The sequence below is a fragment of the Antedon mediterranea genome, chromosome 7 (assembly GCF_964355755.1).
Source record: "Antedon mediterranea chromosome 7, ecAntMedi1.1, whole genome shotgun sequence".
NCBI lineage: Eukaryota > Metazoa > Echinodermata > Crinoidea > Comatulida > Antedonidae > Antedon > Antedon mediterranea.
Genome location: NC_092676.1, coordinates 17,577,471 through 17,592,795, shown reverse-complemented (window position 1 = coordinate 17,592,795; position 15,325 = coordinate 17,577,471). Strand labels below are relative to the sequence as shown.

General features: G+C 33.2%; 4 protein-coding genes across 7 annotated transcripts in view; 1 reads left to right on the top strand and 3 right to left on the bottom strand.

Annotated features, from left to right (window-relative positions):
* Positions 1 to 1,240, bottom strand: part of LOC140054323 (RNA helicase aquarius-like) — a 31,036-nt gene extending 29,796 nt beyond the window's left edge. For 2 of the 3 annotated variants that reach the window (XM_072099262.1, XM_072099265.1), the window contains exons 1-2: positions 1,211 to 1,240; positions 285 to 423 (exon numbers count right to left, since the gene is read on the bottom strand). In XM_072099262.1, the coding sequence (XP_071955363.1) occupies positions 285 to 413 (129 nt within the window). In that variant the 5' untranslated portion in view covers positions 414 to 423; positions 1,211 to 1,240. Of the gene's footprint in view, positions 1 to 284; positions 424 to 560; positions 608 to 1,210 lie in introns of those variants that run through there. The other variant, XM_072099264.1, reaches the window with a different exon arrangement.
* Positions 1,241 to 1,513: 273 nt separating this feature from the next.
* Positions 1,514 to 4,257, bottom strand: LOC140055458 (juvenile hormone acid O-methyltransferase-like). The gene is made up of 4 exons (XM_072100797.1): positions 4,083 to 4,257; positions 2,886 to 3,208; positions 2,498 to 2,636; positions 1,514 to 2,300 (listed from the first exon to the last, which is right to left on the bottom strand). Exons 1-4 carry the CDS (start codon positions 4,255 to 4,257, stop codon positions 2,116 to 2,118), a joined length of 822 nt encoding a protein of 273 aa, XP_071956898.1. The 3' UTR covers positions 1,514 to 2,115.
* A 1,089-nt stretch (positions 4,258 to 5,346) lies between these two features.
* On the bottom strand, positions 5,347 to 8,028 carry LOC140054314 (uncharacterized). Of its 2 annotated transcripts, none has more exons than XM_072099253.1 (3): positions 7,937 to 8,028; positions 7,441 to 7,503; positions 5,347 to 7,360 (listed from the first exon to the last, which is right to left on the bottom strand). In XM_072099253.1, the coding sequence occupies exons 2-3, from the start codon at positions 7,496 to 7,498 to the stop codon at positions 6,564 to 6,566; spliced, it is 855 nt and encodes a 284-aa protein (XP_071955354.1). In that variant the 5' UTR covers positions 7,499 to 7,503; positions 7,937 to 8,028; the 3' UTR covers positions 5,347 to 6,563. The 2 variants fall into 2 exon arrangements, with proteins under 2 accessions (XP_071955354.1, XP_071955353.1); XM_072099252.1 differs by having other exon boundaries at positions 7,941 to 8,028.
* A 5,917-nt stretch (positions 8,029 to 13,945) lies between these two features.
* LOC140055457 (uncharacterized) overlaps positions 13,946 to 15,325 on the top strand; it is a 43,994-nt gene continuing 42,614 nt past the window's right edge. The window contains exon 1 of the mRNA XM_072100796.1: positions 13,946 to 14,265. The gene's annotated coding sequence lies outside the window, so the exon portion shown is untranslated. The remainder of the gene's footprint in view (positions 14,266 to 15,325) is intronic.

Here is a 15,325-nt window from a genome sequence, read left to right as displayed (position 1 = left end):
ATAACTGAGTCATACCAAAGCAAAGAACAGTAAACCAAATACTGAGCATGTACTGTATTCTTAAATTTTAAAGTTTAGAGTATTTTCATTTTGGGGCAAAGTGTTTATCATGTTTAAAATACTTTGCTTTTTTATATTAACCTGCTACCTGTCCAAAATCCTTTTTTTTCCCACTTTTTTTCTGGTTTTTAAAATTTCAACATATATATTTGTGTGCTTTACATATGGTCAATAAACTCCTTATATCAACAAAATAAAATAGTAATCTATAAAAGTGAGTTTACCTTTGGATCAAATGGCTGTAATGGTATTGGACTATTAGGAGCCCAAAAACGGCTAGCCAACTGTGTCAAAGAATCTGAAATAATCTGGTTTACAGTAGGCGCTGGGCCTTGCTTTTTTGTACCACTCATTATAGCTTTCCTTTAAAAAAAATACAGCTGTTAACTGGAAAATTATGTTAAAATAAAATAAAGCAAAAAGTTACCCAATGCATAGAGATTTCACTTCTATTTTTAATCATTTATTTCATTTGTTTACCACCATAAAATGTAACTTACGCAGAGATAAATTGGCCAGGGACTGCTTTTAGTAAATATGATTACTAATACTATATCTACATACAAGAGTCAGCAGTCCGATGATCTTAACTAAAAATAATAAATTTATATATTAAATATCTCAAAAACAAATTTGACAGACATACAGTAGGATAGGGCCTAGCCCTAGTTTAGCCTGTAATAACTAATATAATAAAAGTTAACAAACACTAAAATTAAAAAGAGAAGCTACTACAAGGCAACCCAAAATGAGTTTTAACTCACTGGCTCTTTAATATCAATAAAAGTAAGCATCACTAAAGGTAAGCATAGGATATCTAGCCTAGCGAAGCCTTAATTAAGATTAGGCCTAGAGTCTAGCCTAAGTATAAGCCTAGGCGGCCTCGAATAGAGGGCCTAATACTATTATTAGTAGGCCTAGGGCCTACCTTAGCTAGCCTACCAACTCGTTAGACCTAGCTAGAGGGTAGCTAGTAGGCCCAGGCTAGGGCCTAGTAGGCGCTACCTATCTAGGCTAGTCTACTTCTGTCTCCAGGCAACACCGTACATAGTTGGTGATGAAATTTAACGTACTTTTGTTTACCCCATCAAAAAACCATATAGCCTAGGCTAGGCCTAGTGATTAAAATTCTAGGCTAAAAATTACTTACAAATAGCCCACGCTCGTGTCGATCGTGTCTTGTGTGCTACTCTGTGTGTAGCAAACGTTGTTTTTTGTTTGTTAAACAGCGCCACCTTTAGGTATATAAAAGTTAAATCCAGTATTAAACTTTATAAAGATACTTATACGAAGAAATCACTTTATATAATTAAAAACTAGAATTTCGTTTTTAGAAAACAGAATATTATATTATCAATGCAAGATTTACAAACATATTATATACAAAACACTCTTAAAACAATCAGTCCACTTCTTTCGATTAAAAAGTGTAATATTTACAGGTAATAATTACACAGACACCTTGAAATATTTATCGATTACTTATTTAATTATAAAATTTATGTAATGTAGCTATAAAGCTAATATAATTAAAAACACACATAATGCCATTCTCGAACGTCTATATTGAGCAGTTAAATTTACAATACTTGGCCTTTATAACATTAAAAAAAATCAGAGTTCATCAGAAAAGAGTAAGACGCAGTAAAAACTTCAGCAACCAGTAGGACTGATTTATAATAACATTGTATATAATATTTGGAACCCATTGGATACCATACCAAATTCTGTAATGTAACAGCAAGCTGCATTCGTGGGTGTTTCTACAAATGAACATGCTTTATCACGGAATTTGCCGCCTACAATACTGGGGAAATGTTGATAATAGAACAAAAATATTATATCATAGCACCAATGGATTACTTGCTTGATGGTGTTGGTCGCATGCCATATACAAATTTTCTTTGGCTGGTTGACGTTTGTTTGGAGGATCCAATAGAAAAAATGTATCGGGAAAAAAATAGTTAATTTTTAATTAAATGATTTAAATGAAGTTATAAATGTGGAAAAACAAATTTGCAAGGAATATACATCTCCCTGCATACACCATAGTATCTACATAATAACGTTCTTTTCTGTCTTCATAGCACGCAACACTATTATGTCTATTTTAGTGTATGTGTTTCCTCGTTTGTTGACCGGCAGATTTCGGTAGCACCAATCTGTAGCATCTTGCAGAATCTCAGATCGATACTCCTCAGGTACGTAATTTACATGACCAACAAGTGTACTCAAGTAATCTGAAATTAAATAAAACTCAAAATCACAAACGCTCGTCTCTGAATGGTATGAAATGATTTCTTCCCTGAGCTGCTCAGCATTTTACAATATCAAGCAGACAGAGCGCGGTTAAAATATTTAAGATAATGTTAGGCCTAATCGTAAACATTTGAGATATAGTACAGCGTATTAGAAATAGAAAATGATAATCTTTTACCACTTAACTGCTTCTTGCCGAAGTCGATTTCGTCACAAGGTGAATGCAATTCTCCTTCAACCTTTTGAAAACCAACCGATTTTAGCAACTCCATATTTTCCTCTAGTGTAAGCTGGTTATACATCTTGTGATCATAGCCCTGAGGAGGAGGTAGGTATCGATTACTATTATACAAATATAAGATGAAATGAATAGATTAGGCCTACAGGGCGGATCCTAAATAGGTATATGGCCCAAGTAAAGAGGGGGGTGGATCCGTATTTTTAATAATTAATAAATATAGCCTAGATAAACACACTTTGGCCAAATCGACGTTCAAAAAATAGCGCACACTAAGCCTCCGGGGAACCAACCGTTTACAAAAATCAAGATTTAAGCTTATACATACCCTAAGATGTTGCTTCCATTTGTTGTGATTCTCCAAGTAATATGGAAGATCTTCTTTACTGAGCCCCAACATTTGGTGAAGTGGTCCACAAAATAATAAATAGCATTTTCCATTTTCATTAAGGCAGTCGAAAATATTTTGGAACGCTTGTTTTCTTTCTTTTACCCAGTGCAATACATGTACAGAAACAACCTTGCTGAATGCACCTTTCCAGTTTGGACATGTTTGAAGGCAGTCAACGATATCAGCAATTTCGTAGGTCAGATTTAAACGTTGGTATTTCTGTTTTGCAACATCTACCATCTCTCTGGATATGTCATGGCCTAAAGATATACAACATGAAATCGTCATAAAACATTTTCGCAAATTATTTATAATTTTATCCCCCCATTTTCAAAACAAAGATTATAACCAGTGAACTTAATCGAACCCAAATGAAAATGTTTTGTTTGTATTTATTCAGATAAATGTATTTGTCGCCATAAAACATGGTAATTCACATTTATATTGTTAAAACATATATTAATATACAAATAATGAATGTTTATGAGTGCAATGGTACAAATAATGAATGTTTATGAGTGTAATGGTACAAATAATGTATGTTTATGAGTGTAATGGTACAAATAATGACATGAGGTGGTGGAATAATGAAAGGTTATATTTCAACGAGGCGAAACCGAGTTAATATATAACCTTTCATCATTCACCAAATTCCATTATTTGTACCATTACACGAATATAAAACATTCATTATTTGTTTTATATAACATCTAAATAGATTCCTATCATTTGAATCCTAAAAAGGTAGCCCTAGCTCAAGGCCTACATTTGATTCATATGTATATGGATTTTATAAACACACCTTAGTGTTAATTATCAAACGATCAAACAATCCTACGCCATGTGATCCACAATCGTTCAATCAAATGACAGAAATTTATTTAGGTGTTATATAAAACCAAATAATATATTTAAATCTATGACTGGTGAATCAATATTTTACATTTTTGAAATAGAAAGAGTTCCTCTATAAAATACAATTATTATTTATCATTATCATTCGTGGATAAACATCACACTATAGCTACGTATTAATCATCATAAACGCTAAATTACTTTATTTCTACTAAACATTAGAAACTGTAGTGTAAATAATACAGATGTAAGTCACACGTGCTAAGCTGTCATACTCACCAGTTACAGAACGGGCAGTGACTGCCATCTCATTTGCAATATCGCCGGTTCCGCAACCAACATCCAGAATTACATCTTGCGGATTGATCGACAAATATCGACGTACATAAAGGTCAAAAGACGTGTGCTGTAACTTTCTAGTTTTAGAATAGAGAATAGCTTCTTCTGAGTTCATGTTAAATGTGACACTCTTAACTCAATATCGCAGTAACTTTGTCTGTTTTATTTTTAAACGGTTTTTATACACTCTACAGTGACGACACACATACGCGGCGAGTTTTGCATTCGAGTAAAAACAACTTCCTACAGTAAAATGATGGGACCAAAGTCTATGAGTCAAAGGTGACCTTTATTCTCACATCACATTGCTGAGGTTGGTCTTCCAAGAAAGATCAAAAAGGATGTGGTACCATTTTATTAGTAATTCTTCTTGTCCCCTAATTATGTTAATTTTAAGTTTAGTCACAGTAGATCCGGTATTGATTCTATCATCTTCTACAGCAGTCAGAATTAATTACTAAGCTACATTTTCACATTCTACAAAGTTCCAACCTATCTCTTTTTTTTTCTTAAAACGTTTTCTTCTCTCCTTTCCTTCACCAGTACGTCCATATTTAAGGAACGGTCCTAATTAATATGCATGTAGGCCTACTGGGAAGGGGACTATTTGTAAAAGGGAACATTCCTTGATGATGAGGAAACAGTAATTGATTAAGGATGTGGGTTATAGGAAAGTGAATAAAGAGTAACTAGGGACAGAAAGAAACCACTAGGGATGTTAATAGCTGGAGTAGAGAAATTGTGATCAAGGGTTGTTGACCTGATGGTCAGAGAGTGGTACTGTATTACTCTATTTTGCATCTTTAAAAAAAGGTGAAAATCAATTTCAATAACTATAAAAAAGAACTAGATTACAAGAAATTATAGGAGTTATACTGTAATTGTAAATGTAAGAGAATAAAACGAGTTAAAATCTTTTGGCGAATGATGCCGTCCCCTTTCCCTTCTGATTCGCCTCTAGATGTCAGTCTAGTTATCAAATTATGAGTAGGCCTACAGTTGGTTGGATGAAGGACAATATGTCAGTGGAAGGTAACTTTAAAACAAACATCATATTTAAGTTATTTTAGTTTTTACAGTTCTAAAACAAAATAAAAACACAAAGGTATATTTTAGATATAGTTATTTATTCTACAGAACATTCTTATTATGCGAAGATATTAAGATTTAAATAACAATTCACATCATGCAGGGAATTGTTTGACAACTATACATTTACCTCTTTTTGGTTCAATTTACCAGTTTACTAAAAAGAATGTAGTTCATCATGACAATAGTGGCAACACTGGGTTTGTCATGCATCATATGACATCATTTTAGTTTGCGATTTTTGTCAGAGATTGTGTGCATGTATGTTATTTGTCAGCAGGATAACGTCAAAACTAAAATACGGATCTTTACCAAATTTAAACCACAGATACTTTAGATAAGTGGACGGACGGACCACTTCATTAAATTTTGTACTATGATTCTATGTTTAGACCACTTTTTTTATTCTTTTACTTAGGCGGTAGGTCAAATAGATAGATATGTGGTCACGGAAGAATCCATTCAATTTTGGAGGTAATCCGGACATGGATTCCAATTATGGACCACAAAAACAGATCAATTACGATTCTTAATCCTTTTTCTCTTTTGACTTTTGGCGAAGGTTGCAACTCTCCGATTGCTCTTGTTGCTAATGCTTTTGGGATACTGTTTAATATTAACATGGTGGTGATATTTTCCAGTTACTAGTTATTAGTTCAATCAATCAATGCGTTACCAAAACGACTCATTAAACAATTTATGTTAACAGTTTCAATTTAGATGGCTTAAACTCTGTCTATACAATCAAACTAGTTTTGCCCAAATATGGTAGTGATATAAAATCATCATGTCCATGTATGGCAAATCACATCACAGCTTTAGTAGGATACAGTACTCAAAATTAGATGGCCAAATGTATCGATTGTTGATGTACTAGGCATAACCGATATGAGGATAAGTGAAGACGTTAGAACAAGGTGATAGAAATGGATTGAGCACATGTTAAGAATGGAGGATAGCAGCCACTGTATGACATTCTTAACATGGTGTCCTGAAGGAAGGAGGAATGCCCTAATAAACATGTTGTTGGCGGACAGTGAAAATGGAGAGAATGGCACTGGAATGGGAATCTTAGAAGCGTTATAGATTAGGGTGGCTAAATATTTCATAAATGATAAAAACGATCAGTCAGATTGCAGAAAATAAATTATTTTATCATTATTTTATTAAAAAAAGATATAGCTTTTAAATTTTAGTGGGGGCTAAAGTCTGTTTAGCCCCTACCTAAATCCGTCCCTGGAGACAAACATTTGAAGCCTTATGGGCTAAAGAGGATAGGTACTAGGTAGGTAGATGCAGTACATAGATTTAATTTTATAATCTAAAATAAAGCTACTGGGTCATTTGTTCATGTTTTTTTAAATGCCTTTTCAAATGAACATTTTGATTAAATTTCTGTCCACAAAATTCACAATCGAATGGTTTTTCGCCTGTGTGTATTCTCCAATGTAGTTTCAAACTGCTCCCTCGACTAAATTTCTTTCCACATTCTTCACATTCAAACGGTTTTTCACCAGTGTGTGTCCGCAAGTGTAGTGTTAAATCACCACTGCCGTTGAATTTTTGACTGCAATAATCACATTGATACGGTTGGTCGCCTGTGTGAATCCTTAAATGTGTTTTCAAAGTGCTTCTCTGGTTAAACTTCTTTCCACATTGTTCACATGGATATTGCATCTCCCCTGTATGTCCCCTTAAATGTATTGTCAAATAACTATTCCGATTAAATTTCTGTCCGCAATATTCACACCCATACGGTTTCTCTCCTGTATGTATCCTTAAATGTATTTTTAGGTCACTATTCCGGTTAAATTTCTTTCCGCATTCTTTACACTCATATGGCCTTTCTCCAGTGTGTATTCTTAAATGACTTTTCAGATGGCTACTCTGGTTGAACTTTTTTCCACAATGTTCACATTTAAACGGCTTTTCTCCTGTATGTATTCTTAAGTGTGTTTTTAGATTAAAATGTTTATCAAATTTCTTTCCACACTGTTCACATTGGTATTCTTTAGGTTGTCCTTGTGACAACAATGCATCTTCTGATTGAAACAATATTTCTTGATTTTTGTCCACAAACCAGTATCCATTGTCTTCACTCTCATCTATATCTTGACTTGCTTCCAGGCCTTTAAAAGAATAAATAACAATCATTTATTCTTTTTAAATAATTTATTTAACAGGCACAAAATATTTAAAAAAATCTAACCTGGTTCAATTTTTATTTCAATGTTCGAATCCAAATTTACACTTTCCTTTTCATTCATTATTGCTGTGGGAAAAAAATTCAAATATTATTAACCAGAACTTTCAGAAGATAATATTGAAATGGGTAGTTACTAGGCCTAGCTAGGCCTAGTAGGTATTATATATATCTGTGTGTATTCATAACAAAATTAGTTTGGTTTGTGACGGTGTAGGCTAGAGTTTTCTAGTAGTAGACCTAGCTAGGCTATAGCTCAGTAGTAGTACTCTAGGGGCTAGTACTGTACTAGTACACTAGTAGTAGAGTACTCTGCTGTGCTGTACTGTTTGTAACTGTAGGCCCCTATAATAGTAAGGAAGGTGGTGGTGTTACTGTTTTTGGACAGAAAGTGTGTGTGATAAACGGACAGGGTATTGCTAGGCCTAGTAGGCCTAGTAGAGGGCCTAGGCTATCTTAGGTGTAGGCTAATAATACAGTGTTTATTTCAGGTTTAACATACATACATGCAGGACTAAGCTAGGACCTATCCTAGGCCTAGGTCACACACGGGAGAGACACATTCACAACGCACACATCACCGCATACGTTCAACCAGTGGATCGAATCAAAGAATATATATCACAAGAATGAGTAATCCGCGATTTTCCCTGTAACAGTAATATTGTCCATGTGGTAGGGCGCCGCCATAAGTGTGGATGTATCTGGGATGTATACAACTTTTTGTGACGGTTTCACTAATCAAAGGCTGGACCACCGGTAGTATTTTCATGATAAAAAAAGTTTATCAACTACATGCCAACATCATGTTAAATACTATTTGGATATTTAATTGTTCGTTTTATGCAATTTATTTAGTAAAAACTGCCGTATAAACAGTTGCTTTATCAACCGGGCGCTACAATAGCGTGACCGGGCGTGTTGGTGTTTACGCGTTTTCACGAAGGATTGTTTAATAATATTCCTATATTTAACTTGTTTCTGGTAAAACAAATAAATGTTAATAACATTTAACATTTTGTCCTATTAATAACATGTATTTTATACTAATTTATATCATAAAAACAATACTTAATTTACCGGGCGTAGAGTAGTATACGGCAATGGTAAAGAATAGGCCGTGCTGAGTAAACGATTCATTGATTTTTGGTGTTGCTGTGTTAGTCATAGTCATAGTCATAGTCAGTCATATATACTTTATTGTCCATTTAAAAAACAGAAATGTGATTTGAAAACTGGCAAAATACAAAAATATAAAATACAATTTACAAAAAAACACACAAAAAGTTAAGAGGCTAAAAATTGTTAAAATTAGATAAAAATTATCGGTTACATTTTACCTTTGTACTCTGGAGTTATATAAGTGTATAGCATTAGGTACAAACGAGCACCTAAACCGTTTTGTTTTGGTATTAAGTGCACGTAGTCTTATGCCAGAATTCATGAGAGCAAATTGTTTGTGAAGAGGATGTGTTTCATCATCAATGATACTTTTTACTTTTTTTAACACATTTTCTTTATACATTTATAGGCCTTTTTTGTGAACTAACTTAGCATGTTAGTAAATAATTGTCTGTAAAAGTGAATTTACACTAGTTTGTTTATAAATATGTATTATAAAATAGTTTAAAATTGCAAAAACTATTATCATAATTCTATTTAATGTGACATGTATAATATCTATTAAATCAAGTCTTATTTAGTATGTATACATCCGCCCTTATGAGGGCGGGCATCACTCACTGGAGCTCTCTGTTACAAATTTCTCATGCAAAAATCGCGGAATACTCATTCTTGAGATATATATTCTTTGATCGAATGGAAGAAAAAGCCTTTACTCGAGCGAACATTGTACACGGTTTTACGCTCGAGCTCAAAGCTTAATCGTAAATATGGAACGCCAAAATTGCAAAAAAGGAAAGTTTACGTATTATAACACACCACAGTTTGTCTTTTTATTTGTATTTTTTGCCTATGAACTGTTTAATATATATACGCGTGCATTTATGAACAAGTAAACATTTGAAACCGACATCGTATACAAGTTAAAAATGTATTGTCCCCCTGAAAAATTTAATTTAATTGTTAATATATGCCACTTTAATTCCACGTAATAGTTATTCACTTTACCCAAAATTGGATCGAAAAAAATAATATTTACCCGGAAAACTGTAATTTAAAGCAAAACATAGTCAAATTGGCTGCCAGCCAATTGGTTTTTAGTTGAATTTAACCGTTTATTTGGTGAGTCATTTTATAAGTGAACATTTTTTTCGGGTTTGTGTTCTACTTAAGTGATTAACTGGGTTATGGGTTATTCAAAGTCTGATTTCATTAATCTTCATTTTTCATGTTTTTGGCGGACAATACATCTTTAAATAATTGATGAATAATATTATAATTAAAATAAGTAAGTAAATATTGTCTTGATGTAGAAGGACTATTTGTTTACGTTTTTTCTTGGAAAGACACGTTTATTCACTAAATAGGTCACTGATCAAATACAGTAGTAGTAAGTATGGAACATTTAGAGCGATATAAGAAAACTGTCTATCTTCTTAATAATCTGTAATCTTCTTAATGTATCATAGTAGGGCGGCCAATGTGAGCTTTTTCATCATGGGGGGCATTTTCTGTTAATAGCAGGTAACCATGTGGAATATATCCCTTATGGGATGACAAAAAAGATAGGGGTGGATGCCGCTCTCAAATTTCAGGTCAAAGGTCATTTTCAAGGTTATAAGGTCAAATATGGTAAAATAGAGGTTTAAGCTGTTTTCAACAACATATAAGCTAATTAAAAGAAATGTAACCATTATTGGATCATTATTGACATATTGCTGCAGATGGTGAAGTTCATAAATTTTTCAACTTACAAGTTTAAAGGTCATTTTCAAGGTCATAAGGTCAAATAGAGCACAGACACTGTTAATTATCGGTATTAACAGACACTGTTAATTATCGGTATTAATAATTGAAATAAATATAATTTTCATGATAGCCTTGGGCTGATGGTTATAGTGTGGTATCAAAAAGATCAGAATTGTACTGGGAAGATTTTAAAATTGTTGAGTCACTCTTGGAAGGTGTTCAAGGAATGGAGAGGATGAGTCCTAGAGTATCAAAATAACCGAAATTGGAGGCCTACTGGAATGTCTTAAATTTCATTTAAAAACGGTCACAGAGGGTTTGTGGGTTGGGAGTAATGGGCGGCATGGGCACATGCCAATATTCAAAGTTTTTCTGGGATGGAAGGAGGTAACGCTCTGTGGTGGGTATTTCTTCAAGCACTGATATATAATGCCTACTGGCCATCTGGGTAACGGCAAACGATTGAATCACAACCACATATGCATGCTTTCTGTAACAACTTCATCTGGCTCTTTAGTTTACATACACATGTAACAAGTTCCAAACTGACAACTGGGTTAGGGGCTTCCAAACGACCCGATTCATTTAGGCCACAACCTGATCTCTGCCTGATAGTTGGCTCGTATGTTTAGGTTCTATGATGTCTGTATTCACCATAGGTGAGTTTTTTTAAATTTAAGTGTTTCCCGAAGTAGAAATACAGGTACTTAAATATTTATTGAGTGAAGTGAAATACTTAATATTTAAGGGAAATACATATCACTAGTGTTAATGGTATATGGTCACTGAGTCTAGATGGAGGTAGCACCAAAGAGTAGTCTATAGTCTATACAGTTATCTGCTGAAGAGTACCATATATTTGGCAATATTAAACTTTAGTGTACACTGTACGTGGAAAGTCTTAATCTTAATCAATTCCATTTACAAGGAGTGGATGCGTTACAAATGATTTCCAGTATGACCTCTTCCCATAATCAGCAAATAATGATGTGCTGCAATGGCATGGAAGCTGGTTAGATTATTCTTAATAGGTTTTCAACCACTTTATTGTTCACTATACCAGACATCGTCCATACTTTTGAAGGCTACTGTTACAAAGTGCATATCATTAATTAACATCAACTTTCATGTATAATTGCAAGCTCTTTGTTATTGACATAAAGAATGTCTAAAAACTGTGTGATATTTGTTCTCCTCCAAACCGATGAGTGTGGCCCAAAACACATACGGAAGTACAGATTAGTACATTGGGACTATCCTTTCAATCGTGTCACTGCTTTTATCCACCCCTTTCCAATGTAATGATCAAATACAACAAAATGACGAAATATCTAGGTAACTTGCATAAATACTTGCATAGTCACCAAATGTTTACAGCCATGTTTACTGCATCCTATAGTGCATGACCATCATGTTTTTACTCTAAGTTTTCTTCTGGAACATCTGTGGGTATTTCAATGCCATCCATCAAGATATGTGAAGTCATATTTGGTTAAAGATATTAAAATTGGGCTATGATCATACTCCAATGGTTCATCAGCAGATTTTCTGTCAGTTATATACTTTATCGAAACAGTTGCCTTATAGAAATCCGCAAAGGTTTAGAGCGATGCTTTCTCAGTGGCTCATGTAGTTCTAAGTTCTACTGTTTTTCTTTTTTTCAATAAGTTGTTACTTTAAATATAAGATCTTCCTTATCATCTGTCAGTTCGAAAGAATATTGTGTATTATGTGTGATTCGTAATCAGTCTGACCATGTCATGCAGAACCTATCAATGAAGTACAGCGTTTCTTGTTATACCAATGATTCTATTTTGAATTGATCAATCATCCACTCAGTGTTTAGAATATTGGTTCTGATAGTAAATTTTCCGACAAAAATCAAAACGATGACTGGTGGACAACATAAAAAAGACAAATTTACAACAGACTGGGAAAAGCCTATTAAAAAACTGTGTGTACTTTACAGAAATATGTGAAAATAACATTTTGAGAAAATGACACTTTTATATTTAATTTCCTATGTTTTTATGTGTAAAATTAAATGTTTATCTCATAATTACTATAATATGAAGCATCAGTTGATCTTCAGATATACCTTTTTTGGATAGATCTGATGATGTAGATGATTTTCCGTGAATAAAAAAAAATCCTATATTTTGACCTTGTTTGACCTCTTGACCACATAAACTGACCTTAAAACCCAAAACTGAAGATGGCATCCACCCCTATCGTTTTTGTCACCCCACAAAGGATACATTCAACATGGTTGCCTGCTATTAACAAAAAATGCCCCCCAAACTTTTTATAGAGGACTTTTGTGTATTTGGCCTCTCTACTATCATGTCTTATCAGTATTTAAAATAATAACTTCCGTCCCAACTTGGAAAAGATGAAATATCGAAATTTTATAAATCATGTCTAAACTATAGAGGGCGCTATAATATTTTGAAAAATAAATAAAACATTAAGGGTGGTATAATCCAAATGGCTAAATTCAAAGACAGGGCATTTATAATACTGTAGTAAGTAGACGTGGTAAAAACGGAAAATATCATAGACCATAGCACTTTATCTTTCCTGTAATAGCTATGGATGGATGAGTCCATTGTGAATTGGCTCTATCTCTGCCAACCATTAGAGGCCTAACGCGTGATTGATTTATTCAAAATCACTGACACAAATCAATTGCGTGATATCAAAGTTGAAGCGAGATAATGATATAGGCTTATTATTATAAAATATACCTCATAATAATAAATAGGAGGAGGCTATTATTATTCATCATCATAGGGTCATTTGACATTTTTAGCGCTTTCCTTGGACATTATTATTCATTAGAGCATAGCATATCCGTGCTCTATTTTCTTCCAAATTCCAATGTTTTTACCAAGACAATTACAATTGTTGGAAAAATACGGGGAACACACACAAACTGAACTTTAGATTATATAAAAAAGTTACTTAATCACTACTGTGTATGAGAACTTTATTTCTATTTATTATCTCAAAACCATTTAGGGTTGATATATGTACTCTACATTTCATTGTGAACATATTAACATATTCATAAATTAATTTGTAGGTCATTTCCTCTTTAACGTGTTTTTTTAATTTCAAAGATAGGATATACACTACAGGAAGAGGTCGGGATTGTTGAATACATTGATCAAAGTAAGAATGTCTACCTATTTACAATATTAAAGTGATGGTTATTAATAAACACGTTTAAATAATACAGTTCTTATTATTTCATGACCAATGATCAGAAATTTGATTTTTTTGTGTAGACGACATTGTGTCTCAGAAGCGTCTCTATTCAAAACGTAAAATGAAAAGTCTTGATACATATTTTTAAACTCACTAATTATAATCGTAATACAGTAAATAATAATTATTTTTAAAGCAAGGTCCATTTATTTTTCTAAATAAAATAGATCAAAGTTGTGCCTTTGTTATCAAGAAATGCCGTACAGTATTTCAAAGAAATGGAGATACACATTATTCAGGTACAGAACTAAAGATTGAAAGTTATATATGTACTTATCTGACATAAAGATGTATGAACATGAAAATAAATATTAATAAGATTATTTGTGTATTTGATTTCAATTAAGGTGTGCACATATTTGTTTTCAGGTAAAAATCAAAAGAATAGACAAAGTGTTCCAATAATCATTCCGAAGTCTCCTGCAGTCTTCCGAAGTAGCCATAACAGCAATAGAGATATCCGCTCAAGCTGCTGTTCAGGAGTTAGGCCCCATAATAAGAAAAGCAGCAGTTGATTTGAACAATGTCCGGATACCAGACCTTTCTGACTGTTTTTTAGATGTAAAACTAGGATCAGTGGAATACATTTTTAATTGAGATGAACTCAAGAAAGAAAAGCACCAGCCTATTGTTTCACACTTGGAATTAGTAATCAATGGAACTTTAATTCGTTTTAGGTTAAAATTTGAGGTCATTTGTGGTTTTGACATTGAAAATTGATATGATAATAATTATATAATAGTCAATTCAAATAATTTTTGCTCTAATATAGAAAATTCGTTGGCTTATAACACAAAACAAGGCCATATACATGGCTGCAGTCGCGTGCTCAAATTTGAGATAGTGTTTACTGACCGACCGAGCGACCATCCGACCAACCGGCCGACCGACATAGTGAGCTGTAGAAAAAAAAACCATGTAAAGGTTTACAAATAATACATTTTTATATTTTAAAAATTACAAGCACAAACAATATGACCCATTTGTTACTGATTTTCTCCGTATATTGAAACTTACGATCCCAATCTTGTCTGAACAGATGTACACAATAACGCTGTGAATAGGGATAGCATAATGTTGTTAAGTGTATGACTTAATTACATTTCTTTATTAAGGATGTTTAAACATTATAACATAAATGTGTTTTTTAAATATAAAAAAACGAGGACCTAATTATATATTAATGCAAATTGCCTTACAATTCCCAAGATCCATCGTAACTCATAATTCGTCCTACTCTCAAATAAGACTTGGTTTTAATCACGATAAATTATAGTTTAGTTTAAGTCCATCCTATAATTGGCGAGTTGCTTGCTGTTGGATACGTATAAAAAAAGCAACAAACAAATAGACAACAATTAATAATACTATAAATATATAAGTGAAAATATTACAATAACAACAAAATCATGAAGTTTATCGAAAACCAATTGTATTCTTCCACAGGACGTATAACTCATCCACTCCCCGACCTTTCTACAAAACTCTGGATCCCCTCTAGAAAAGATGATAGTTATATCAGGGAAGAGTTAACTCTTCCCTGGTTATATTAATATCATAGTCCAATTGACTTGCTGAATAGATTAGTAATACTGATCTCTCAACACCAGGTTCTATTTATTTGGTGTTTAGTTCCTGGTACACTGAATGCAAGCGGATGTTTGGTTCATGGTGTTTGTGCATACAGTCATTATCTGCTGACTCAAGAGAATGTATTTCAAGAGGTAGATTTTAAAAGGAATACAGTAGA